Source organism: Chelonoidis abingdonii, chromosome 24 (assembly GCF_003597395.2).
Source record: "Chelonoidis abingdonii isolate Lonesome George chromosome 24, CheloAbing_2.0, whole genome shotgun sequence".
Lineage (NCBI taxonomy): Eukaryota > Metazoa > Chordata > Testudines > Testudinidae > Chelonoidis > Chelonoidis abingdonii.
The window spans coordinates 1855409-1883222 of NC_133792.1; the positions used below are offsets into that span (position 1 = coordinate 1855409).

The 27814-nt window shown below is 44.4% G+C and overlaps 1 protein-coding gene across 6 annotated transcripts in view; it reads left to right on the top strand.

Annotated features, from left to right (window-relative positions):
- The window catches only part of EXD3 (exonuclease 3'-5' domain containing 3), a 606819-nt gene that overhangs the window by 82225 nt on the left and 496780 nt on the right, over nucleotides 1-27814 (top strand). For 5 of the 6 annotated variants that reach the window (XM_075060507.1, XM_075060514.1, XM_032803104.2 and 2 more), the window contains one exon: nucleotides 22903-23002. The exons of the other annotated variant lie outside the window; for it this stretch is intronic. In XM_075060507.1, the coding sequence (XP_074916608.1) occupies nucleotides 22966-23002 (37 nt within the window). In that variant the 5' untranslated portion in view covers nucleotides 22903-22965. The remainder of the gene's footprint in view (nucleotides 1-22902; nucleotides 23003-27814) is intronic. 6 annotated transcript variants of the gene reach the window in all.

Consider the following 27814-nt stretch of genomic DNA (forward strand, 5'->3'; position numbering starts at 1 on the left):
TCAACTTAGACCAGTGTGAGGTTGTGTTACTGCCTGCCCTTTAACTCTGGGTGCTTAAATGCTCTGCAGCAGTGTCTTACGGCTCGGATATCAACAGCTAGCAGATAAGCATGCAGTTCCCTAAGGGTGTGTATACATTGCAAAGAAAAATCCACAGCACTGAGTTGGGGCGTGGGGCTCAGGATGTGCGGCTGTTTCTTTACAGTGTAGACTTTCCGGCTCGGACTGCAGCCTGAGCTCTAGGATCCTCCCAGTTTGCAGGGTCCTAGAGCCTGGGTTTCAGCCCAAGCCCATAAGTGTACATGGCAATGAAACAGCCCTGCAGCCTCAGCCCCACGAGCCAAAGTCAACTGACACGGGCCAGCCGTGGGTGTCTAATTGTAGTGTAGACATACCTAAGTGTCTATATGCTGTGGAGCCCTGGTTCAACACCTTGACCCCAGCAGCCTGCCTATAACACAAGAGCCCCACCCTAGCCTCCACCAGCCTTGTTACTACTTGCAAGCTAACTCCAACACGCTCCAAGTCTCGAATTTTCCCCAATCTGTCTGCCCTGAAGGGTCCAGTCCTCACCTGGAACACTCAGACAAGTAAGAAGGTTCATTGCTCCTTTAAAGAGACAGAAGCATCACTTATTACTTTAATTGGAGCTAACAATCACTTCCGTTGAAACACACCACTGGGTTGGTTTAGATTAAAAGTAAAATAAATTTATTAACATAAAGAGAGTTTTTAAGTGAGTTCAAGTACAAGGGATAAAAATAAAAATGGTTACAGCCAAATACAAGTAAAAATAGGCTTTCTAATGGCTAAGACTTGTCTTAACAAGCTACAGTCTTTCTTCAAGGTAGATTTCTTACCAACAGAGATCCTAGTTTTGTGAAAAAATAAAAACATATAGAGTGGAACCCCAATTATCCAGTCTAATTGAGAATGAGGTCAGATCAGATCAAAAGATGTGTTCTAAACAAGACACGAGAAGTCATTCTTCCGCTCTACTCTGCGCTGGTTAGGCCTCAACTGGAGTATTGTGTCCAGTTCTGGGCACTGCATTTCGAGAAAGATGTGGGGAAATTGGAGAGGGTCCAGAGAAGAGCAACAAGAATGATTAAAGGTCTTGAGAACATGACCTATGAAGGAAGGCTGAAAGAATTGGGTTTGTTTAGTTTGGAAAAGAGAAGACTGAGAGGGGACATGATAGCAGTTTTCAGGTATCTAAAAGGGTGTCATCAGGAGGAGGGAGAAAACTTGTTCACCTTAGCCTCTAATGATAGAACAAGAAGCAATGGGCTTAAACTGCAGCAAGGGAGATTTAGGTTGGACATTAGGAAAAAGTTCCTAACTGTCAGGGTAGTTAAACACTGGAATAAATTGCCTAGGGAGGTTGTGGAATCTCCATCTCTGGAGATATTTAAGAGTAGGTTAGATAAATGTCTATCAGGGATGGTCTCGACAGTATTTGGTCTTGCCATGAGGGCAGGGGACTGCACTCGATGACCTCTCGAGGTCCCTTCCAGTGCTAGAGTCTATGAATCAAAAATTTGGATAATCAGAGAATGGATGGGGCTCTGGCTGTCAGCTTAAAAATTGTAATTATATCAGTAAAACATTGTTTTCAACAGATACCTATATATATCGTGGCCAGGGAAACTAAAGTTCAGCATTTCATTTTAATTGGGGGAAAATGTAGATTTTTGTTTGGTTTTTTTTTTATCACAGAAAACTAGGATCTCTGTTTACCAATCTTTCTTCTTCAGCCATGGCTGACTTTCTCTCAGTCAGTACCTTCAACAAAAGTACAGGGTGCTAGTTTCCATTGTCTCCCGATGTGAAAGATCCAACATGGCTCTTTGTTTCCCCATATGTCTTTCAGAGTTCATTGACCCTGTTTCAAGATGCAAGAGGATCTCATGTTGTTTTTTTTCCTGTGGAGTTTCCATCCCCCTGCTGATTTATATGTAAATTGGGCTTCCATTTTTTGATTCCAAAATGCTTATTTTACGTTGGAGACAGGTAGATAGTTTCCTTTCCTCCTGTCTGGGGGAAAGCCTGCTTCTGTGTGTGTTTGGGCACAGACTTTAAGCATAATATCAGTGAGTATTCATAATTCCTCGTATAGTGTTAATGCATACATTTTACAATGATATTGATCGCCAGTGTGTCACAGACTTTCTCCCTCACTCACTATGTTGATGGCTTTGTTTACTTTTTAAGTAAATATACCTTCATTATCTCTGCCTGATGACCAGGCTGGACAGACAAAGGGCTGCTGATATAGAGTAGTGAACTACAAATGGGGCTCTGTGTCACAGTATCCTATCACGTGGCTTGGATAGCTCTGACTCGTCCTTCTGGTAGTATATTGGTATCAGTGGATCTGTTGCAGGATAAGGTTTTCTCACTCTATTGCCTTACTCTTCAGATTAGTATCAGGGGGCTCGCCATGTTAGTCTGGATCTGTAAAAGCAGCAAAGAGTCTTGTGACACTTTATAGACTAACCGAAGTATTGGAGCATGAGCTTTCGTGGGTGAATACCCACTTCATCAGACGCATGACATGCATCTGTTACAGATCCAGACTAACGCAGCTACCCCTCTGACATGCATCTGACGAAGTGGATATTCACGCACAAAAGCTCATGCTCCAATATGTCTGTTAGTCTATTAGGTGCCACAGGACTCTTTGCTGCTCTTCAGATTAGTGTTTTAGTCACAAACTCAGCCTCTGGAGATAAAACAGGTGCTTAGTTTGCTTGGCAGAGTACAGGGATGGCTTTTTGAAACTTGTGGATAGAGCTGCTCAGGTGCAGAAAGAATTAGCTGCCTACTTGCACTAAACCTTTCTCTTCTAGCTTCTTAGAGCATGACTACACTATGGGCACTACAGTGGCACAGCTACCACACTGTAGCACTATATTGTAGACTCTTCCTGCGGTGACAGAAGTGGTTTTTCAGTTGTTGTAAGTAATCCACCTCCCCAAGTGGGAGTAGCTAGGTTGATGAAAGCACTCTTCCATTGACCTAGTTGCATCTACACCAGGGTTTAGATTGGCACAGCTACGGCAATGTAGTTGTGTTCATCTAAATTGTAAGTGTAGATAAGGTCTTTTTTGATATTTCCTGGAATGCTAGTGAGGGTCTTTATGTGTCTAGTGTGCCTCCTTTGGTCTTTATCATTTAATCTCCCTTGTATCCCACATAAACACTAGATCAGACCTTATCAGTGACCTGCTTCTAGTATGTTGCCCAGCTTAAAAGCCTGTAGAGCCTCATAGATCATTTTTGTTTTGCTCACTCCAGGGTGTTTTGATCATCTCCTCACGTACTAATTGATCTCTTTCTCACTCTCTGTTTACTTCTCACACAGAAGTTTTGGCTCTTTTGCGTAATAAAACCTGAAGACACGGGATTTGATGTATCTTCTGGTTTCATATGAAATTGTTCTGATTGCAGAGACATATGTTGTCATCAGTACTACTCTCTTGTGAACTCTGCTGCAGCCAGCAAGGGAGGATTGGAAGTTAGCTTTAAGAGAGAAATATGCAGCTGTTGTACAATTCCTACCTCTGGAGCCTTGGGACTGAGAGTCTGGAATTCAAGAGAGGGCTGTCCATCACTCTTTTGAATCCCAGACTCTCATTCCCCAGGACTCGGGATGTAATAATTGTCCAAAGGTGCATCTTTTAAAAGTAATGTCACTGGATTTTTGGAATACCACGTCTGGATTTTCAAATTCTAAATCCTTGTATATTTAAGTTTTTCTTACACAAAACTCTTAACTTATCTTGCTCTTTATGTTACTGTCTCGGTATAGTGCACAGGGGTGGCTCCAGGTTTTTTGCCACCTCAAGCAGCAAAAAACCAAACAACCTCCTTCCCCCCCGCGATCGCGATCAGCTCTACTGCTGCCACTTCAGTCTTTGGTGGCAGGTCCTTTGCTCCCTCTCTGTTGGATGCCCCAAGCACCTGCTTGCTGGGCTTGTGCCTGGAGCCGGCCCTGATAGACAAACAGAAGCTCTCATGAAAGACGTTGTTAACTTGGACAACTAATGGATGTTAACATTATTATTTCTATAATAAAACAATGATAATTGAACTGTGACAGCTGGAAGTCAGTGGATTTCCTTAGCAGGAGTAACCAAAGGCAGAATTTTCATAGGATTTGCTGAAGAGAGGCATATTACTCTGCCATATGTAAGCAATGTGGTATGAAGCGCATGTTGGCAAATCTTTAAATTTTCATGCTACAAGAAAGTACTATGGTTTAAAAAGGCTCACATTTCCAAAACTGATCTGTAATTTTGAGTAATATGAAATGGGTCCTGTTTTTCAGTGGTGCTGGATACCCACAGTTCCTGGGGAAGCGAGTTGGAATTGTGGATATTTAATGCCTCTGAAAATCAAACTTGTGGTGCTGACACTGGGCTCCCAGAATTGGAGATCATCTTTGAAAATGTGGCTCTTTAAGTCTTTAACTGTTGGCTCACTCACTCGCTCAGGCCCGTCACCCCAGTCGGGGTATGGGCCGCCAACTACAGATCTCCAGAGTCCTCTATCCTGGGCCATTCGCTCTAGGTGGTTCCAGGTATAGCCCATTTTTTTGCTATCAGCCTAAAGGTCGTGTCGCCAGGTGTTTCTTGGACGACCTCTTTTCCGCTTGCCTTGGGGGTTCCACCGCAGTGCCTGTCTGATGATGTTAGTTGGCTGCTTGTGTAGTGTATGTCCTATCCAGCCCCACCTTATCCTTCTGATTTCTTGCTCTGCTGGGAGTTGACGGTTGGCTAGTGACCTGTAATGTAACAGACAGTCATGCAGGTGGAACAGTGAGCTTGGTGCCATCTTATGTAAAGGCTTTTGCTTTTATCATTTTAAACTTCTTTCCTACTTGATGGTGAAGTCAAAAGTGTTTAATGGAAATGCTTGTATTTTGGGACTTTCCCTTGCAATCTGTAGATCAACGCAGCCTTCATTATGTTCCCCTTACAGGAACCACATCATCTTTCCTGCTAATTGTTCTCTCAGCTGCTCAAAGACTGAGGAACTCTTTAGTGGCTTGGTAACAGATTGATTGCATGTGTATCTGAGACGTTATTGTCTTCAGCTTGGCTTCTGATGCTGCTTGGAGCAGCAATGATCTGCTGGACAGAGAAGAATGACAGATGAGTGGAGACTTCCTGTAGGGTAGGGGGCGCATCACCCAGTTGTTAAGAGGAATTGGAGAAAAGGGAGAAAGACAGATTGTCCCATTATATTTATGGAGCCCTAGTCACACAAACAATGACTATCCCCTTTGACAAGAAGATTGTTTAATTAGTCAGGGATTTAATAAAGAGATGACTTAACACACTGTGCTCTGAAGGCATCTCTTTTTTAATATTGTGTACGGTAGCACGGTTCTCTACAGTAGTGTTTTTTCTTTCCTGTGCTTTCTCCAGTGGACACTTCCATAGCTCCGTTCCAACTCTGTGGAGTAGTTTACGTGAATAATATTAATAGAGCTCAAATACTAGACAAGAACTGCCATCTGGAAAACAAAATTACAATGTCATTGCCTGAAAATTTGCTCTGAGCTCCCATGAGCACCCCACTAACTGTATAGCTATTTGGGAAATTGGGGGAATTCTCCACCCCTCACCCACATTGCGTCCAGATGCAGTATCTGACTCTCCTTTCCTGCCTGTACCAGGAAGACCAGGCCCTATGCCTTAAGATTCACCTCATGGATGTAGCCATGAGGCCATAGTCAGATCATGGCCGGGGAATGCCCCCTGTACGCTGAGCAGACCAGGAGTGTGCCTCCTACTGTGGAGTCACAGTCTGGATCCACTGGTGCCAGTGCTATGGACCCCATGCCTGGGCCTCGCTGTGCAACATGGAAGCATGCACATAAGCATGGCAGTAAGTCTTCTTCCAGATCCAAGAAAGAGGCTGTACCATCCATGTCAGAGGAGGAGCACATCCCAAGGCCCACAAGAGTGAGAAGAAGCTCATTGTTCACTGTACCTTTTAACTTCTGTTTAACTAAACCCCTCATTTTTGCATAGTTCCCCCTTTTGAAATTAAATGCCACTGTGTTGGGCTTTTGAGATGTTCTTCCCACCACAGGGCTGTTGAATGCTATTGTATTATGGTCACTATTTCCAAGCAGTCCTGCTATAGTTACCTCTTGGACCAGCTCCTGCGCTCCACTCAGGATTAAATCTAGAGTTGCTTCTCCCCTTGTGGATTCCCATACCAGCTTCTCCATGAAACAGTCATTTAAAGTATCGAGAAATTTTATCTCTGCATTTCGCCCTTAAGTGAAATGTTCCCAGTCAATATGGGGATAAGTGAAATCCCCCACTATTATTGAGTTCTTAATTTTGATAGCCTTTCTAATTTCCCTTAGCATTTCATCACCACTATTACTGTCCTGGTCAGGTGGTCGATAATAGATCCCTAATGTTATATTTTTATTAGAGCATGCAATATTTCTATCCGGCACAGGATTCTAGTGAATCATGTTTGGATTCCGCTTAAGATTTTTACTTCATTGAATCTACATTTTCTTTCAATATACCGACCACTCCCCCCCCTGCACGACCTGTTTCTGTCCTTCCGATATATTTTGATACTCCGATATGATTGTGTCACACTTGATTTTGTCTCAGTCACCAGTTTCTGCTGAATACCTAATTATGATTCAAGTATCCTCCTTTATGCACAAGGCACTCTAGTTCTTACCCTAGTAACTTTTATTAACATTCTAGCATTTGGTACATCAAGTCACTTTAAAACTTGTCCCTGTTTTTTGTCTGCCCTTTTCTTGATGTGTCAGATTCTTTTTTTTGAGTCGTGACCGTTTATCATCTGATTCTGGCCTTTACATTAATCCTCTTCCATCCTCTGCACCTGATTGAACCTAGATCTCTATCATTAGACTCTCCGGGCCTAAGAGACGTCATGTCCGATCCACTTGCTCCCTCGGTTTTCATCACAGCAGTCGGCTTTCCCCCCAATTTCTCCTTAATTTAAAAAATTAGTCTCCTACACACCTTTTATGTTTAGTGCCAGCAAGTTGGTTTTCCCCTTCCAAAAAATCGCTTTTTGGCGCTTTTTAGGGAATTGGGGAAAAAAAAAAGGGCCCCATTTTCTTTCTTTATTCTACTTTATTTTCAGGGCGGCTTCTCCCCCCAAATCCCCCAAAAGTTTCCCCATGTCTAATGAACGTAACCTCCTCTCTACAGCCACGCTCTTCATTCAGCATTGTAGACTCTGAAGCTCTGCTCCTAACCTGGCCCTGTGGTGTGACTGGGAGCATTTCTGAGAATGCCACCATAGACGGTCCCTGGATATCACTCCTTCTGTCCCCTAGCAGCCTAAATTTGGCTTCCAGGACATCCTCCTAACCCCTTCCCCATCTAGTTATTGTACCTAAATTTGTCCCGTTAATATACAATCCTATTCCCACCTACAGCATCTCCAAGTCAAATGTCGTAATGAGGTCTCGAGAGATGCGTTACCAAATCACTCGCACCAGGCAGCAAGTCACCAATGGTTTCCCAGTCATCACAAACCACTATCTACGTTTCATGATCAAATTCCCATACTAACACCTGCCTTTGCGTACACTGGAGTTCTCCGCCAGAGAGTAACAGGGTGCAGAGGCACCCCCAGAGCACCATCGTGAAGTAGAGATCCAATCTATTGAAGGTTTCCCCTGCTTCCCTGGCCATTCTCCTCCTCAACAGCGCAGGTGGCTTCTGACCAAGAGGGGCAATTCTAACAATGTTCCCGGACAAGCCTCATCAGCATCCTACTACTCCTGCCTCTCATAGCTAACCTCCAGTTCCGCCACCCTGGCCTCCAAAGTCCGTACGTGGTCTCTGAGGGCCAGGAGCTCCTTGCACCGACTGCACACATACGCCACCCATCCACAGGGCAGGTAATCATACATGCTACACTCAGTGCAATAAACTGGATAGCCCCCACTCTGCTGCTGGGCTTCTGCCTGCTTTGCCTCCTAGTTAATGAAAGGGTTGTTTAAAACAAAAAATTTTGAATGGAGTTTAGTTTATAGGTTTTAAGGGGACTAAAGGGGCACAGATAGAACCGACAAGGGACCTCCGCTCCCTTCCCACTCCCTTTCCAAACTCCCTTGCGAAACTCCCTGTTAGTAGCCCCTGGTCACAGAGCTCCCTGGTCGCTTGTGCGCAGTTTTATAAAGTCCTGGCCTGTGTGAATGCCCCGCCCACTGATTAAGGTTCAGCAAATTACCAGAGGCTTCTAGCTTTCAAACCTTCCTTTGAAGCTCACGGCCTCCAACTGCCAGCCACAGCACATGGTCCTTCAAACAAGCAAACAAACAAACAGACTGACAAACACAAGCTCAGCACACAGCAGGTAACCCCCAAATACAAAAAACACACACACTACAGACAGTCACTTACCCCACAGATGCTGTATTTGCTCCTCCTTCACCTGGAGAACTCCCTTGCGAAACTCCGTTAGCAGCCCCTGTTCGCAGTCTTCCATTCCACAGTTCTGTCCACCGTGGTCGACACCCTCAGAATCCTTGGACTCCGAGGCCAGCTCCTACTATTCACGGTGTAGTAGGCACAAGTTGGAGGCACGCTCTTCCATCCTGGCAATCACAATGGCCACCCACTGCACAATGGCCCTTCTGGACCCCCTGGGCTTACCATCAGGCCCAGGGTACCCCTGCCAGGGTTTCTAGGTCAGTTATATCGGGGCATCATTGAGCACAGTCACCTGCGGACAGAACCATCCCTCATACTACCGAGGTGGCTCTATCCAGACCGCCCCTACATACTACAGAGGGCACATCGGAACTGGCCCCAGATCCGCCCACATCTCAGGTCCCGTTGGACCACACTGAGCCATTTGACACCAATTCTACCTAGGACCAACCTGAGTGCGTGGTGGGCCATGATGGCCCTATGTCTCCACTGGCCTTCTGTTTGTCTTCGCCTGATGAGGCAGTGGCAGGAATGTCAGCTTCAGGTCCTCTGCCCATCAACCACAGGGCCCACCAGGACTTACTCCGCCGCATTGCCCGTAATATGGGCCTACAGACGGAGGAAATCATTGAGTCAGAGGACCTGATGGTGGACATTCTTAAGCTGGAGGGTCCTTCCAGAGTGACGTTGCCAGTAATTAAGACTATTGGCAACAATTATAGTGCTCCATGGCAGACTCCAGCCTCCATTCCACCAACTTCCAGGAGGGTGGAAAGAAAATATTTTGTTCCCTCTAAGGGTTATGAATTCTTGTTCTCCCACCCACAGCCTTGCTCCCTAGTGGTCTCTGTGGTGAATGAGAAGGAGCATCAGGGACAACAGGCACTGGCTTCCAAGGCCAGAGGCCAATTGGATGGACCTCTTTGGCAGGAAAATTTATGCCGCAGGGGGTCTACAGCTGAGGATAGCTAACCAGCAAGCTATCCTCAGTAGGTATCATTTTAACATGTGGGACTCCATGTCAAAATATAAGGAGTAACTTCCCATTGAGTCAAAAGCTGAGTTCTCGGCTTTGGTCGAGAAGGAGAAGGCAGTTGCCAGGACATCCCTGCAGGCCTCACTCGACTCGGCTGACTCCGCTGCATGTATCATCGTCTCGGGTGGTCATGAGGAGAATAGCTTGGCTCCAAGCATCCAGGCTTCCCATGGAAGTTCAGCAGACCCTGCAGGACCTTCCCTTTGAGGGTGCGGGGCTGTTTTTAGACCAGACAGATTCAAGGCTTCACAGCCTTAAGGATTCCAGGGCAACAATGAAATTTCTGAGGCAATACCAACCCCTCCTGAAGCAGGATACTTACCGTTGGAGGGGCAGGAATTCCAGGCATAGGCCTTCCAATCCTCCCTCAGGCTAAGGGCAGGGCCCAAACAAGGGTTTTGAAGGGACACCTGAGGACGGTGTACCAGCCACAATTATGTATCCTTCCCCCTGTTTTTTGAACTGTCTATCCCACTTCTACCATGCATGGTCCCATATAACATCGGACCTTTTGGTTCTTTGCAAGGTAGAAGTGGGATATTCTTTCCAATTCTGCTCCTCCCTTCCCTGTCCCTCTTTAGAGACCCCCCTCACAAGCATCTCCATATCCAGGCGGTGCAGGTGCTCCTCGCCATGGGAGCGGTGAAGGAGGTTCCTCAGAAGCTAAGGGGCAAGGGATTCTATTCCTGTTATTTCCTAATTCCCAAGACAAAAAGGGGTCTCAGACCCATCTTAGACCTGTGAGGACTCAATCAGTTCATGATAAAGTTGAAGTTCCGCATGGTCTCCCTAAGCACAATTATCCCTTCCCTGGATCCAGGGGACTGGTATGCTGCTCTCGATATGAAAGATGCATACTTTCACATAGCCACCTCGCCGGCGCACAGACGCTTCCTGAGATTCATTGTCAATCATATACATTATCAGTTCATGGTGCTCCCATATGAGTTATCAACAGCCCCCTGGGTGTTCACCAAGAGTATGTCAGCGGTCACAGCCTTTCTCCGAAAGACATAGGTGAAGGTGTTCCTCTACTTAGACGATTGGCTCCTGCAGGGGCACTCCAGGGAGCAGGTGGAGTCCCAGGTCCAGTTAGTTAGAGAGACCTTCCAGAGCCTGGGCCTCCTCCTCAGTGTAGACAAATCGACGCCATCACCCACCCAACGACTGGAATATATTGGAGTGGTGCTAGACTTGGTTCATGCAAGAGCCATCCTGCCAGAACCCAGATTCCAAACGCCATTCAAACTCTCAGACAATAACCTACCACGACCACAAGGATGTTCCTTAGCCTCTTGAGACACGTGGCGACATGCACCTATGTAGTTAGGCACGCCAGGATGAGGCTCAGACCATTCCAGGCATGGCTTGCTTCAGCTTATCACCCAGGCTGAGACAGTCTAGACTCGGTAGTAACAGTACTGTCATGAGTCCTAGACACCCTAGGATGGTGGTTGAACCCTCACATGGTCTGCAAAGGAGTCTCATTCACAACTCCTCAGCCATCCGTCACCTTAGTAATGGATGCATCAGACCTCGGTTGGGGGGCACACCTACGAGACCTACAGATTCAGGGCATGTGGTCACAGTATGAGATCCTTCTCCACATCAGTATAAAGGACCTCAGAGTGGTGAGACTAGCCTGCCAGACCTTCCTTACAATATTGCAAGGTCAGCGCATGGAGATGCTGACTGACCACCACCACCGCCATGTGGGCTATGTAATAACCACAACTGCAATTAATTAAATCCTACCACAGTTTTACAGGTAGACACTCTTATGTTATCTAAGGATGCATAATAATCCAGGCCATTAAAGGAATCTAGAATTAAAATGATCTTCCGAATGCCCAAGAGGACTGTGTTCTATGGCATGGAGTAAATACTCGTGTAGTTTTGCAGTATATATTTTTTTACATGTTATCTTTATGACTAAAGCCCTGGGTGTCTGGGCAGGGCCGTCCTTAAGCATACACAGCATACGCAGCTGTGTAGGGCATCTGAAAATTTGGGGCACCATTAGGACAGCAGATAAGAGCAGGTCAGCTCCCGCACACCCAGCGAGAATTTAGAATTCATGTTTTCAAGATTTTTTTCTGTAAAGCATAAAGGGTAAAAACATTTTTTTTTAAAAGAATGCTGAGATTCTTGCATAATCACATGACATCAGGAAAAAATCCTGTCTTTAAGGAAAAAAACAAATATTGTTAGGCTAATGATAAAATTCCTTTTTCACTAGTACTTTTGTAAAAGGCTGCTATCACTTGGAAAAGCATTCTCAATGTTAGCATGCAAATGTGCTTAAAACCCTCCAGTGATAGAGGTTCCTCAGCCTCCTTTGAAAGCCTGTTCCATAACTTCACTACCGTTATTGTTAGAAATTTTTCCTAATATCTAATCCAGGGGTAGACAGCCTATGGCACGGGAGCCAAAGGCGGCACACAAGCTGATTTTCAGTGGCACTCACACTGCCTGGGTCCTGACCACCAGTCCGGGGGGCTCTGCATTTTAATTTAATTTTAAATGAAGCTTCTTAAACATTTTAAACACCTTATTTGTTTTACATACAACAATAGTTTAGTTATATATTATAGACTTATAGAAAGAGACCTTCTAAAAAAGTTAAAATGTATTACTGGCACGTAAAACCTTAGCTCGGAGTGAATAAATGAAGACTTGGTACACCACTTCTCAAAGGTTGCTGACCCCTGATCTAATCTAAATCTCCCTGGCTGCAGATTAAGCCCATAACTTCTTGTCCTCCTTCAGTGGACCTGGAGAACAATTGGAAAGTCCAATGGGTTTTGTAATATAGTGTATTTAATCTATGGACTGAAACATCAAGGGCAAGGAGGACTATCTGTGATTAGTGTTAGTTTATAGGAACAGTTAGGAAAATATTTGAAGAGAACAACTTTGAGGAGTGAAGTTGTTCAGAAAAGAAAGGAAGATGTGGGAAGGCTAGAGGGAAATGGGCTTTCCACCCTAAAACTTCCTGTACTCACAGTAGTACACCTCTACGCCGATATAACGCTGTCCTTCGGAGCCAAAAAATCTTACCGTGTTATAGGTGAAACTGTGTTATATTGAACTTGCTCTGATCCACCAGAGTTTGCAGCCACGCCCCTCTCCCCCCTCGAAGCACTGCTTTACCGTGTTATATCCAAATTCGTGTTATATTGGGTGGCATTATATGCAGGTAGCGAGGAGTTTGTCAAATGGATATTCTACTTTGAGCAATGTCTGTGATTTTTAGCCAGCAGAGGGTGCTGGAGACCAGCATACAAACACTGCCCCTCTGCTTCTTTCCAGGACAAAGAGACCTGTAATGCAGCTCTGGAGCTTGTGGTCCAGAGCTAGCATCCTTTCTCTGTGTTAACACAGGGTAAGAAATGGCTACCCTGGACATTGAGAAAACATCCTTTGACTTAGGAACCCTCCCCTGTCTCTCAGCTGGCCCCCTTCAGTTCTACTTGCTATTCCCGAGCAAACATGCTAAGGGACCAAGTCTGATTAACTTGAAAAAACAGCAAGATGAGCAAACAGAGCCTGGTCATTGGAGTTTTCAGGGTGTATCAAATTGTGCTGCTGGCAAAGTGCTTTACAAGTTCTCTATAGAAGGGGAAACCTAGAAGGCTAGGACCTGCGGCTGAATCACCTTTGCTTTTTGGATGGAAAAACTCATTATTTCAGCTGGCTGTATATATCCCCCTGCCCTGATGAAGCAGAAGGCTCTCTGTGGGGACTGGGCTCCTATAGTAGGGGAGGCATTTCCTGTACAGGCACTGCCTACATTTTGATGTGATGGTAGGTGAAGATCCTTCCAAAATAGCTCAAATTAACCCTACATCTGATGTAGAAGAGGCAGATGTTCCCTAGCCAATGACAACTTCCCTTTCCCCAGGTGCAAATGAGCCCCTTCTCAGATCAGCTCTTAAACATGGGTTCCAGGACATGAGCAAGAAAACTGTCTGATAGGTAGATTTAAAAGTTGGTTTGTGACAAGACTTGAAAGGCAGAGATGATGTCTTCCTCAATAGCTGTATTCAGTTGTTCAAGGCTAATGAGGAAAGAGCCCAAAACTAATTTTGTCAAAAGATTTCAGGTAGAAGATGCATTCAGAGTCAGAATTTACCTCTGACCGTAACTTTTGTGAGGAAAAGATTGCAGAAGTTCTATATCCTTCCAGCAATGAAGATTCTCCCAGAAGTCATCATTTTAGAGCATTTTCCCAGCTGGGAAAAGATTTATCTGGTTGTGTCATCTTTATCAACCTGCTGAATAAACCTTCCATATTTCATTTCTGGAATCAGTTAAGTGATATGCCATTAAATTTGCTTCAGTTTGATAGTACCCGAGATCTGTTTATCTTGGACGGGAGGGAAAAGAGTGAGTACCTTTAACCTTGCTGCCTCTCTAATGCTGAGTAACTCAACCGCTCTGGAGTGGGTCATACAGCATGTGGCTGCTGTCCTGTGATCTGCAAAGTTAATTACAGATTCTGAATGTATGAATGGTCAGATGTGAACCTCTGCTAGACTATTAGGCATTGGCATATGTAACTGAAAAAGTGATTTCTGTAGATTTGTTATTGTTCCTTTATTATTGGTATTCTGTTGATACCCACAATGTGGCATTATCCACACAGGCAAGAAGACATTATTGTCCCAAAGAGCTTGCCCAGATTTTATTTATTACCATGATACCACAATAATTTGTGTATTCTTAATGCATGTTCCTTGGAGAGTGCATCAAGATGGTATAACTCCACTGACTTCAACCACACTTGGTCTGTTTAGTGCTGAATCCTGTTATAATTAACTGGTACTTTACATTTCAAAACAATCCAAAACATAATTACTTTAAAAAAGCTGTATGTATAAAACAGAGACAGAGAGTGATGGATCTGTTCATTAGACTGATTTGTAATAAACTAAATGTTTAATTGAAAGAAGGCTCCTCCATTTAGTTTGACAGTTCTGGCATTACATGCTCCCACTAACAGAGCAAATGTTTTGGATTCTGCTGTGCTGCTGTGTTCTGGAATGCTCTGCAAGCTGGGTCTGGATGGGTCAGAGGTGAGCATCTCAGCCAATCCACTTTGGACCTGTAAAGTTTTATGTGCAGACAAGTAACATTCCAGACAATTGATAAAGAAATGAAACTGCCTGGGGCTCCTTCTGCACAGAATTCAGACAGTGTTGCTTTCAAACTTCTTTTTAACCCTGATGTTGATAGTTGCCCTTCTCCCTTGCTGTCAAGAAATTATATACAGGGTTTCTGTGTAGTTTTAAATTTATGTATAGAGGGGGTTGGCCAAGTGAGAACAGTTTGAACTTGCCTTTTGCATTTCATACCCTTTTTACAATAAAAGATATAATATACACGCTCCCATGTATTTCTGATAAATAAAACTGACCAAAGAAAATGTCTGGAGATAGGCTTAATATACGGGTAACTATACTGACATACCAAAAAAATGTGATGACATTTGGATAACTACAGCAATGAAGAACTATGACATCGGGCATAATCCCAAAACTGTTGAAATCAATGGAAAGACTCCCATTGACTTCAGTGGGCTTTGGATCAAACCGATAATGCCTTTGCCAGGACCCTGAAAGATGTGCATGTGTATTGCTTTAACTAAAATGGACCTCCAGGACTGTTGCCCATCCCCGCCTTCCATACTCATGGTCCAGTACTTTCTGGGATGCGTTGAGTGGTGCTGGATGCCTCTCTGGCTCCATATCCTTCCATGTTAGGTGATGATGGAGCAGTTACAGGAAAACTGAAATTATTATTAAAAATCATGACTTTTTTTCAAAATAATAAATGTTGGCTACTTTTTATTCTGTTTTCTGTGCTTTTTGGTTACATTCAATTAACCTTTTCAACCATTTCTTCACAATCAAGGGGACTAGAAACTTACTTTTGTTTAAAAAAAAAAAAAAAAAAGAAGGGAGTCTCATGTGGTCTCTTCAATCTGGCAGCTGTGGCTTAAAAAAACCCGCAAAATAATATTAGACTTGTGTTAAATTGTAAGAATTGGCAACACTGTATTTAAAAATGTCAAAGAAAAAGCAACACTTGTTTTTCTCTGCCTGCCTCCTGTTTCTTGTTTGCTCCTGCTTGTGACCCTACTTGCACTGATAGCATTGAAGTTCCCTGTATTATGTTAGAATAATAGACTTGTAGGACTGGAAGAGACCGCAGTAAGTCTTCTAGTCCAGTCCCCTGCACTCAAGGCAGGACTTAAGTATTAGTCATGACTAAGGCTGTCTGTCTGTCATAGAGGTCACAGAAGTCATGAATTCTGTGACTTTCCGTGACCTCTGTGCAGGGGTGGCTCTAGGTATTTTCCGCCCCAAGCACAGCAGGCAGGCTGCCTTTGGCGGCTTGTCTGCAGGAGGTCCGCCGAAGCCATGGGAGCAGGGGACCCTCCGCAGACATGCCACTGAAGGCAGCCAGCCTGCCGCCCTCGCAGCGACCGGCAGAGCCCCCTCAGTGGCTTGCCACCCCAGGCACGCGCTTGATGTGCTGGTGCCTGGAGCCGCCCCTGCCTCCGTGACTTCTGCAGTGGCTGGTGCTGACTCGAGGGCTGCCCGAGCTGGCAGTAGCAGTTTGGGTGTGTGGGAGAGGGCTCCTAGGCAGAGGAGCCAGGGGGCTCTGCGTGCTGCCCCTGCAGCTCCCATTGACTGAGGTTCCCGGCCACTGGGAACTGTGGAGCTAGCTCTTGTAGTGGGAGCAGCGCATGGAGCCCCACTGGCTGCTCCTCCCCCAGGAGCTACAGGGACATGCCAGATGGAGCCAGGTAGGGAGCCTGCCAGCTCCGCCAACCCTTTCCGCCCAGCACAAGCAGAGATCCTACCCTTCCACCATCTCCCAGCAGGGGTTCTGGGCTGTGCACCGCCCTCCATACCTCCCCAGCACCAGTGGTGGTTGTAGGGCGCTGGCTGCCACCCCCTAGGACCAGTAGGGGTCTTGGGCCACACACCCAGCACACACGGCACCCCTGGACTGCTCCCCCCGCCCCTGGGACACCTGCAAACCCCGAGCCCAAGTTTTAGATAGGAGTATATTGTAAAAGCCATGGATAGGTCACAGGCCATGAATTTTTGTTTACTGTCCATGACTTTTACTAACAATACCCAAGACTAAAACGTAGCCTTAGTCATGACCTCAGGTGCTACCAAAGCCTGGTTTGCACTACAGAGTTAAGTTGACATAAGGCAGCTTAAGTCAACCTAACCTCTAAGGGTATGTCTCCACTACCCACTGGATCGGCAAGCAGCGATCGATACAGCGGGGATCGATTTATCGCATCTAGTCTAGATGTGATAAATCGACCCCCGAGCCCTCTCCCATAGACTCCTGTACTCCAGAGCCATGAGAGGTGCAGGCAGAGTCTAAGGGGGAACTGCAGCAGTTGACTCACCATGCTGAAGACACCATGGTAAGTTGATCTAAGTATGTCGACTTCAGCTACGTGGAGGTTACGTAACTTAGATCGATTCCACCCCTACCCCGGGTAGACCAGGGCCAAGTGTCTACACTACAATTAGGCTCCCACAGATGTAAGTCAGCTAATATTTCAACTTAATAACTCCACCTCTGAGAGAAGTGTAACACTTAAGTCAATGTAGTTAGGGTGACACAGTGCCAGTGTTGACACTGTGTTACTTACATTACTGGAGCCCTGTTGCCCCACACTGACAGCCTGAACTGTCAGCCCCATGTGGGGCTCACAGCTGGAGCACTCCTCCTCCCTCCCAGCCATGGGGCTGTCAGTTGAGCTCAGCATTCATTCAGCTGACTTCAAATTATTTTCATTCTGCAAACTGATTGGTTAAATTACTGTGAAACTCATTATGGCATTTTGTTTTTTAAAAAACCCAGAACAAAACCTGTCATTGGAGTGGTCTCACAGCCATGAACTATAGCTCTCACAAGACCAACAGACCGGCAGGGTGACAGTTTCTTGGTAGCTGCCAGTGAGATACTTGTTGGAGGGGGGAAATCATTGGTTAAACTCTGCAGTGAAGAAACTGTTTGTGGAACTCTTTTCCTCTAACTTTCCCATATAGGTTTATTTATAAGGAACTTTTTGAAGACGCTCAAACACAATATGTACCCGATGACAATGGTCTGTTTCTAATGTGTCATTATTAACCACTGCAAAACTAGTGAAGTCTGTTGGAGCTGAGCTCTGTGCAAGACCAAAGACAGAGACGTTTTCCTCCAGACGTACTAGGCTCAGACGTTGATTAGACTAACCCATTGTGCGCAATCAAACTCAAGCCTGAATGTAAAAATAGTAGACGTGTAGTGAAAAATGAGATAATACCTCTCTGCATGGAGAACAATTGAACTAAATTTAACATCCACTCCAAAATTACTCTAATATGATGTAAAAGAGAGAATTTTTTTTAAAAAAACCTCAGGCTAGAAAGAAACCACAAACAGAAGAGAAATTGTGATTTTTACCGTTCAACAAAAATAGAAGCAGTGTCTAGAGGTTCTTTTTTCTGCCAAGAAATGTTAATGAATTATGGGACCTGTCTGTTTAACGCCAATGACTTGAAAAATTGCAAACGGCTGCAGAGGGAAACTAAAAACAGGTATTGTACAAAAAGTAGGGTTCCCCAGGCTGTCACAGTCGGAAAAAGGCAGTGGCGGGGTGGGGGGAGGGAATGCCTTAACTGTATAGCTTCTTTGCACTGAAGCTAAACATTTCAAACATCACATTACGTCGGGATACCTAGTCTCATTGTGTGCAGCCCAAATGTGAAGAGTTTGTATGTTAAATAATTTCTTAGATTATTGTTTTTCTAGGCTAGATTCTCAGGACTCTATGCAATAAAAATAATCCAAGCAGAATATGTAGAATGACAAGTTCCATCCTAATTTACATAGTTTTGAGGCAGTAGCGAAAATGGAGATATGACTTGCCTGTTTTTTCTGAAAGTATCCAAGAAAAAGACATTTTCCACAAATCGTAATACCTGACCCACAAAACAATGGGATTTGATTAGCGCTCTGCATGGCTGTATAGATGCCTGACTTAATTCCCAGTCTGTTTCTTCACACACTGGCAATGCAGCAGAAGCAGTGTGATTGACACCTAAGTGAAAATGAGAGACATTTATTTCTCAGCAGACAATATGGCTATGGAGCAGCATCAGTACGAGTTTCTCTGGTAGGTGACTCCTTGGAGGGACACAAAGGGGGCATCAGCTAAAACGGGAGGACATGTGACCTGCCCACATGACTCCACCCCGCCCCCAGCAGGGGCCCCCATGCTCTCCCCATCTCATATTACTTGGCTTCCAGGACAGTGGCTGAGCCTTCCCTGGCATGCTCAGAGTCGGCTCCTGTCCCCAGATGGGGGACAGCCTGCTCCTGCCGCAGCCAGGTGCACTCTCCCACAGTCAGCCACTGCACTGCACCGGGCAGCGTCCTAGGCAGAATTGCTAGAAGAGAGGAGGCTCTTGTCCTGCTTCTTCCCTTCCAGCTCTGACAGCACTCCTTCCTCTCCCCACTTGGGCCAGCTGCTGTGGACACCTGACCCTGCTGGAGGGTCACTTGACACTTTGTGCCCTTCTCACGAGTCACCACAGTGGGATATTCTCAGGGTTCCGACTAACAAATAGAAGAAGTATTTGTGGGGAGCAGGAGCTGAAAATGTCATTTTAAAAACTATTCTATAGATCTCTGAATGTGACTCCTGATATTGTATGCAATGGTCTTTCCTAAAATGGCTGCTCACTGAAAGAATATTGCCAATAGGTAAGAACTGTTACAGAGTTGGACTTCTGGAATTACTCAGCTAAATTCAAAAGGGAATTTGAAAGAAATCTTGTTAGAGTTCTGAAAATCTGCCCAAATGCTGAGTGTTTGTGCCAGTGACTGTGGTCTGGATCTTATGCCACTGGACCTCATGCCACTGTCTACTGAATAAAACCAGATTCCTCGGAGGGTCCTGTGCCATTTCAGTGGGTGTGTTTGTTTGGACTGGTTAATAATGTACTTATGTCACTATTTTCTAGAGATGATTAACGGGATCCTCCCATCCTTGCATTCTTGTGCTGCCAACCTATTTGGGGGTCACAGAACCACGGTAGGGAGCAGGGAGTCACATCTTAGTATGATATATTTACACAGAGCCATTAGAATCATAAGGCTGGAAGGAACCTCGATAGATCTAGTGCAGTCTCCTACACTGAGGCAGGACTAAGTATTAGCTATCCCTGACAGGTGTTTAACCTGTTCTTAAAAACTTCTAATGATGGAGATTCCACAACCTCTCTAGGCTATTTGTTCCAGTGCTTACCCTGACAGGAAGTTTTTCTTGATGTCTAATCTATATTTCCCTTGCTGCAATTTAAGTCAATTGCTCCTTGTCTTGTGCTCAGTGGCAGGGCTGGCTCCAGGATTTTTGCCTCCCCAAGTAGCAAAAAAAAAAAAAAAAAATTTTCTTTGTTTGTGTTCAGCTCTACTGCCTCCGCTTCAGTCTTCGGCGGCAATTCGGTGGCAGGTCCTTTGCTCCAAGAGGGAGTGAGGGACCCACTGCCGAATTGCCACCAAAGAGCTGGACGTGCCACCCCTCTCTGTTGGGCTGCACACAATACTCCATCTAATACATCCCAGAATGATGTTTGCTTTTTTTGCAATAGTGTTGCACTATTGACTTATATTTAGCTTGCTATCCACTATAACTCTCAGATCTCTTTCTGCAATACTCCTTCCTTGGCAGTCATTTCCCATTTTGTATGTGTGCAACTGATTGTTCTTTCCTAAGTGGAATACTTTGCATTTGTCCTTATTGAATTTCATCCTATTTACTTCAGACTATGTCTCCAGTTTGTCTAGATCATTTTGAATTTTAATCCTTATTTACCAACTCCCTGAGTTTGCTAAAGTCTGCCTTCTTGAAGTCCATTATCTTCATTCTGCTGTTTTCCCTCCTACCATTCCTTAGAATCATAAACTCTATAATTTCATGATCACTTTCACCCAAGCTGTCCTACCCATTCAAATTCTCAACCAGTTCCTGCATATTTCTCAGAATCAAATCTAGAACAGTTTCTCCCCGATCACTTTCTCCACCTTCTGTACTAAAAACTGTCTTGAATGCATTCCATGAATTTATTGGATAATCTGTGCCTGGCTGTATTATTTTCCCAATAGATCTGTGAGCACTTGACATCCCCCAACCCCATCAAGTCCTGTGCTTTGGATGATTTTATTCGTTGTTTAAAAAAAGCCTCATCCACCTCTTGTTCCTGGTTAGGTGGTCTATAGTAGACCACATACCATGACATCACCTTTTTTCTTTTTTTATCCCTTTCATCCTCACTCAGAGACTTTCAACAGGTCTGCTTCCCACTTTACATCTTAACCTCAGTTTAAGTGTATACGTCCTTGATATACAAGGCAACACCTACTCCCTTTTTTCCTGCGTGTCCATCCTGAACAAGTGGTACCCTTCAATACCAACATTCAAGTCATATGAATTATCCCACACTGTGAAACTAGTTATGTCATAATTGTGATTATTCACTAGTTCTTCCTGTTTTTTCCCATACTTCTTGTGTTAGTAAACAGACATCTAAGGTATTCATTAGATTTATATTCCCTCTTGTCTCTACTTTCTCCCTTCTATGTTTGTCCATTTTCCTCATAGATTTTGACTCTTCGCCCAGGTCTCCATGTTCTGGACTCATCAGTGGGCTTTTGTCTTCTGCCCCGATGAACCTTGTTTAAAGCCATCTTCACTAGTTAGCCAGTCAGTGTCCAAAGATACTCTTCCTTTTCCTTCATGGGTGGATCCCATCTCTGCTTAGCAGTCCTTCTTGGAACAGCATCCCTTGAAAGATGTTGCCAAAGCCCTTCTGGTGCACCATCTGTGCAGCTATACATTTACTACCAGGATGTGTCTATCTCTGCCTGGACCCCTACCCTTGACCAGAAGGATTGATGAGAACACCACCTGTGCCTCCAATTCCCCGACCTTAACTCTCAGAGTCTTGTAGTCTCTTCTAATCTGCTTAGTCTTACACCTTATAGTATAATGAATGCCCACATGGATGAGCAGCATGGTATCATAGTTAGAGGGCCGGATGATCCTCGGCAGTCCTTCAGTAATGTCTTGGATACAGGCCCCTGGCAGGTAGCACACTTCCTGTTCTCCCAGGTCAGACATTCGTCTCCTGGTGTAGAAGATACACAGTATGTATTTGTGTGGAACAGCTTTATCCGTCTGCAATAGAAGACTATACTTTTATTGACAGTTTCTGGTGACAGTGTAAATTGTGTGAGTGACACCCTCAGAGTGATGTGTATATCTCACTAGAACCCTGGGGTAAGTCATCTTCTACAGTTGCATATTGTCCTCTGAAGTGCTCATGAGACTACCATTCACTTCACATGGATTGTATTTATAACACTCAAAAAGTACACAGACCTGAAGTAAGCCTTCAACAGGTTATCCAAAAACTTAAATCCCTTCTCTTTCCTAGTATATTTTTATTCTGTGCATTGCTGTTCGCAAGAACATTAAATCTGGGTATTCTTGAGGGGAATTTCCTGACAAACAATCCTCTAATGTGAGTCAGCAGGAAGGATGTAGTTAAGGCACTGGACTGGGACTCAGGAGATTTGGGTTCTGTTCCCAGCCACAGCCAAGATGTAATGAATGGGTGGGTGAGCAAACAAGGAGGTGGGGCAGTGTAACTATGATGCAAACATGATTTTGGTATCAACAGTTTGCAAAATTGGAAAGTTATGTAGGTTTTGTTTTTGTTAACGGGGACAAATAGATAACATTCAAGATGAGGCTTTGACTTACACTGAGGTCTGTGAAATATGAACCTAAAAATTAATGTTACGTTGATGTAGAAATCAAGCTGCATTATTGAATATGTGGGAATAATTGAAGTGATATCTTCCACTGTGGGTTTAGATGAATAATTCTTCACGCAGCGTGTGTCTACACAGCTACTGGAAGGTGTGACTCCCAGCTTGGCTAGATCTACATGCGCTAGCTCTACTTGAGGTAGTGCCTAAAAACAGCATCATGGCCAAGGCGGCACTAGCTGGCTGCCCAAATTCATGTCAGGTAGGATTATATCAGGTGGCTAGCATGACCTGCTGCTTGGGCCACCATGGCCACACTGCTATTTTTAGTTTGAGCAGAACTAGCATGGCTATGTCTACGCACATAGGGTATTACATCTTCCAGCTGCAGTGCAGATGTACCTTTAGGGGCCCTCATCCTTCAAACTGTGTGCTGGAGTTTCTGTGAGAAAATAGATCCCAGAGTACTTTCTCCCCCAGTCACCCCTTAGTTTATGAAGTGCAAACTTAGTATTTTCTTTGTCAGTAACTCTGCATTTTTCCTTTCAGAACTGATAACACTGACTGCACCATTTTAGCTCAACATTTTAATTTGGTGTCCATCTAGAAAGGATGAATCAGGACAGCAGCCCAAGTGACCACACTGATGGTGAGTTTTCTGCCTGTACAGGCACTCAGATCTATCTGTAATGTTTTGGTCAGCAAGATTTGCTTTGTGCATGTTTAACTAATTTCTGTAGTGTCAGAAAATTAAACCCCAAACAGGAATAAAACAAAAACGGTGAATCAAGTGCTGAACCAGTCAAATGCATCTTGCATCTATGATTTTGCAATGTACCATGAAGGTGACTGGACCTTCAACACCCTCTGAGATTAGTGTCAGAGTGGTCGCCATGTTAGTTTGTATCCTCAAAAACAGCGACTTCAGAGACGAACAAATAAATTTCTTAGTTTTCCCAGATAAATTTGTTCGTCTCTAAAGTGCCACAAGACTCCTCCTTGTTTTTTTTCCGAGACTAGTCAGCTGTCAGAACATTGGGAATTAGACTCTGATTTAAAAAAAATGTTTGACAGTTGTACTGTTTCAACAACTCCCATGTATGCGCAAGAATATGCGGTTTTAATTCCAATGCCTTATACAAGTGATCATTCAGTTTTATCTATCATCTAGTTTTTCTGTTATTCCGTCATGTGTCAGCAGTAATTATCCTTCTAACGAAAGAGTTAGATTACAAAGTAATGTGCAGCAAATGTTGTAATAAAAAAACCAGTGGCATCATGTCCCAATTAACTACTGGGACTGTTTACTAAGGGTTGTAGTGGATTTGCTAGAAATTTTAAAATCAAGATTGGATGTTCTTCTGAAAGATCTGCTCTAATTCAAACAGACATTGTTTCAGGGAAGTTCTGTGGCCTGTGTTATCATAGAATCATAGAATATCGGGGTTGGACGGGACCTCAGGAGGTGATCTAGTCCAACCCCCTGCTCAAAGCAGGACCGATTCCCAGATAGAGTTTTGCCCCAGATCCCTAAGTGGCCCCCTCTAGGATTGAACTCACAAGCCTGGGTTTAGCAGGCCAATGCTCAAACCACTGATTATCCCTCCCCAGCAGGAAGTCAGGCTAGAAGAACACATTTGGCCTTTCTGGCATTGGACTCTGTGAACGTAGACGCACTGACTATAAAGTGTCAAGTATCAGAAGGGTAGCCGTGTCACCTGCATCTGACGAAGTGGGTATTCACCCACGAAAGCTCACGCTCCAAAACGTCTGTTAGTCTATAAGGTGCCACAGGATTCTCTGCTGTTTTGACTATAAAGTGTCGGACTCCTATTCAGTTGTGCACTTACGTTGATGTGTAAAGAACTGTTCTTATTCTGATATAAGGGCTAGTTTCATGGTTTCCATTGTTTTCAGTTCTCTGTGGATGAGGAGCTTTTTTTTTTTTTTTTTGGTCAGATTCCTTTTTCAAAGAAGAGGCTGTTGTGAGAGCTCAGTCTACTTGCTCTTTTGGTTTTTCCTTGAGAGGAATAGTGAGTTTGTTTCTTTCTGGGTTTTTTGTTTGTTTGTTTTTGATTTGAGGTTTTTTATTGTTGTTTAGGTTGGTTTGTCTGTCTCTGACTTTATCTACGTGAGGAAATTTTATCATTCTGATAGTGACAGTGAAAATCCTCATGTAGACAAGGTGCTGGTGGCCACCATCAGCACTACATCACGCAGACCTGCAAGGAGCAGGGGAAGTCGATATAGTGCTTAAAAGCCTCGTGGCTGCCTGAGCCCTTTCTGCACTAGTGCTCCTACCATTGTTGTGACTACCGGAGTGGAACTGGTGGTGCAACAGTGGGAAATTTTAGAAAAATTCCCTCTGGGATGTGGAGGAACAGTGAGAGGTCCCCTCCCCCTCTTTAATATGCATCCAGTTCTTGATCTAGAGCAGTGGCTCTCAACCTTTCCAGACTGCTTTACCCCTTTCAGGAGTCTGATTTGTCTTATGTACCCCCAAGTTTCACCTCACTTTAAAACTACTTGCTTACAAAACCAGACATGACGTAATACAAAAGTGTCACTGCCACATCATTACTGAAAAATTGCCTACTTTCTCATTTTTACCATATAATTATAAAATAAATCCACTGGAATATAAGTATTGGACTTACATATCAGTGTATAGTATATAGAGCAGTATAAACAAGTCATTGTCGGTATGAAATTTTAGTTTGTACTGACTTTGCTAGAGCTCTTTATTTAGCCTGTTATAAAACTAGGCAAATATCTAGATGAGTTGCTGTACCCCCTGGAAGACCTTTGTGTACCTTCAGGGGTACGTGTACCCCTGGTTGAGAACCACTGATCTAGAGGAGAGAGAGTTCCCACTCTTGAGTGTCCTCTCTGTGTTTTTGTTGATGTGGGTGGAAGATGGCTCCATGGTAGGAGGTTATAGGAGGTGGATGAATTAAGTGTGTGAGGGAGAAAAGTTTAGTGTCTTTGATAAGACGTGCTAGGATGACTCTGTGCAAGGGAAAACTCCTTAGGCAAATCTTTTTTTGTCTCCACTGAGAGAGGTGGAATGGTTGGCCAGAATGCTCCTTTGCTGCTCATTGAGGGCGAAAGCTTAACAAGATTTAAAAAGGCCTTGGGTATTTATATGGAGCTCAGTAATATCTGAAGTTGTTATAAGTAATGACAACAGAATTTGGGGAGGGATATTAAACCCTGTGCTTCAGGATGAGACCTTCATGGGGGCAGGATATCCCACATATACCTACTGGGGTGTTCTTACATCTCCGTCTGGTGCTGGCCATTGTCAGATGCAGGATACTGGACTAGATAGACATTGGGTCTGATCCATTGTGGAAATCCCTGTGTTCCTGTGGTTTGCCAGCTTTGTTGCAAATAAGGCTGACAATCTATTTGGAAATCTCTGAAATCTGATCTCCGTTTGTTCAGTTCCCGACACCTGATTCAGATTCTATAGCTGCCTTGCAACTTTTAATACCTCAATACAATTAATTCTCGTAAGCCCCACTGAGCCTACCACTTAGGTAGGAGTTAGAGAAGAAGGATACTTTAATCTTTAGAAAGATTAAAATATTTTAATGTAATCCATCCAAAATGGTTAGACTTTTCTCAGGGTCAGAGACAGCCAAGTTTTTTCCCCATTCCCTCCTCCCTTCATCTACAGGAAGGAAGTGCTGGCAAGGGCCCTCTCAGCTTCCTGTCGACTTCTGAGCACATTTCCAGACACAACCTTCTCCATCATCCATCACCCGGACCAGCAGAACAATTACTGCAGTGCAACAGGAAAAACATATGTCTCACATAAACAGTTTGGAGGCTGTATGATCCCAAACCACTGGAATTCACGTACAAACCAGATTAATCTGTGAGTTACATGTGACCGGAGATTATTCAGTACTTTCTTCCCTTCCTTTTGTAACCAGATGTTTTGGTCACTACAATTTTCCTTTAAAGGACACTTCAAAAAAAAAAGGGAATAACATTTGTTTAATAAACTAGTTGCTACATTGCCAGAAGTCAATAGAATTTATACAGCCTTAGGCCAAGAAAATGACCAAGCTTGGTTTCTGGTCAGAAGCACAATGGAAGTGGTGCCTTTGACTCCAGGGGTTACTCCTGAGGGCATTCTGTGCCAAAAAATTAAAAATTCTACAAATATTATTTGTCAAAATAACAGTACATAGTTTCAGTTACACCTGTACCCCGATATAATGCTATCCTCGGGAGCCAAAAAATCTTACTGCATTATAGGTGAAACTGCATTATATCGAACTTGCTTTGATCCACCGGAGCGCGCAGCCCCGGCCCCGGCCCCCAGAGCACTGGTTTATCGTGTTATATCCGAATTCGTTTATATCGGGTCGCGTTATATCGGGGTAGAGGTGTATTTTGATAATTTATTTTAAAATACCTGTCAGCAATTATGTTTAACAATACAGACATACACAAAAATTCCCCCAGGAGTAGAGAGTTAAAGAAACTCCATGACAACCCAGTTCCTGTTTCTCTGCCCTTTTGCCCCAAGCCCAGCTGGGGACCAGACACCCACAATCCGTTCCTCCACACAGCCCAACCGTGGAGCCGTCCCCAGCCAATACACCTGAACCCCCTCCCAGCCATGGGCCCCCCTGCCCAGATACTCACACCCTTCCCCTCCAGAGCCCAGCTGTGCCCCACTTCCCAGCCCAAACGCTCCCCTCCACCCAGAGAGCCCAGGGATCCAGAGGAAGAAACAGCCTGATGCTTGATCCGAGGTTTGCATGGAGTTTCCTGTGCGCTGCCCTCTCCTTCCCTCAGGGCATGTTGGGAACTGCAGCTGTCAGGAATCCCTTCCCACAGCAGTGTCTTCTATGTGCGAGCTGGGCTCTGCCGGGTCCAGCAGCCCCTAATGGTGGCTAGCAGCACTGCAGCCAATTTCTGTGGGGGAAAGGAAATTCTGCATGCACAACATCAATTTCTGCAAAATTCTGCATTGCGCAGTGGCGCAGAATTCCCCCAGAAGTACCTATGCATAGAAGGTGACTGGTCAGTATCATATTACTAGGGCAAATGTCCCTGCCAGATGTTCATGCAGTAATACTGATGGATTCCAGAGCAGGGCAGGGATGAGAGCCATGGTATATAAGGCTGAAGTGTGGCATATTAAAAGAAGGAATAGATATGGTGGAGAACCTGAAGACCTCATCCCTGGTAGGGGGGCAGTCACTCTCTTTCAGAAAGGGTTAGGAGAGTCATTTATGAAATGTTTCATAAAAGCTCCATATTTCTAATTTTGTGACAGAAATTACATTGCAACATTTAGCTACGTTCTCAGTACTATGTGCTATGCATCTTTTGTCAGGCCAGGCCTTAAATCAACATTCAGTTTTACATTTAATATAAATCCCTTTTGGAGTAATATAGGTCTTCAAATCAGGAGATCTGCTAATCAAGGCAAGGCTGG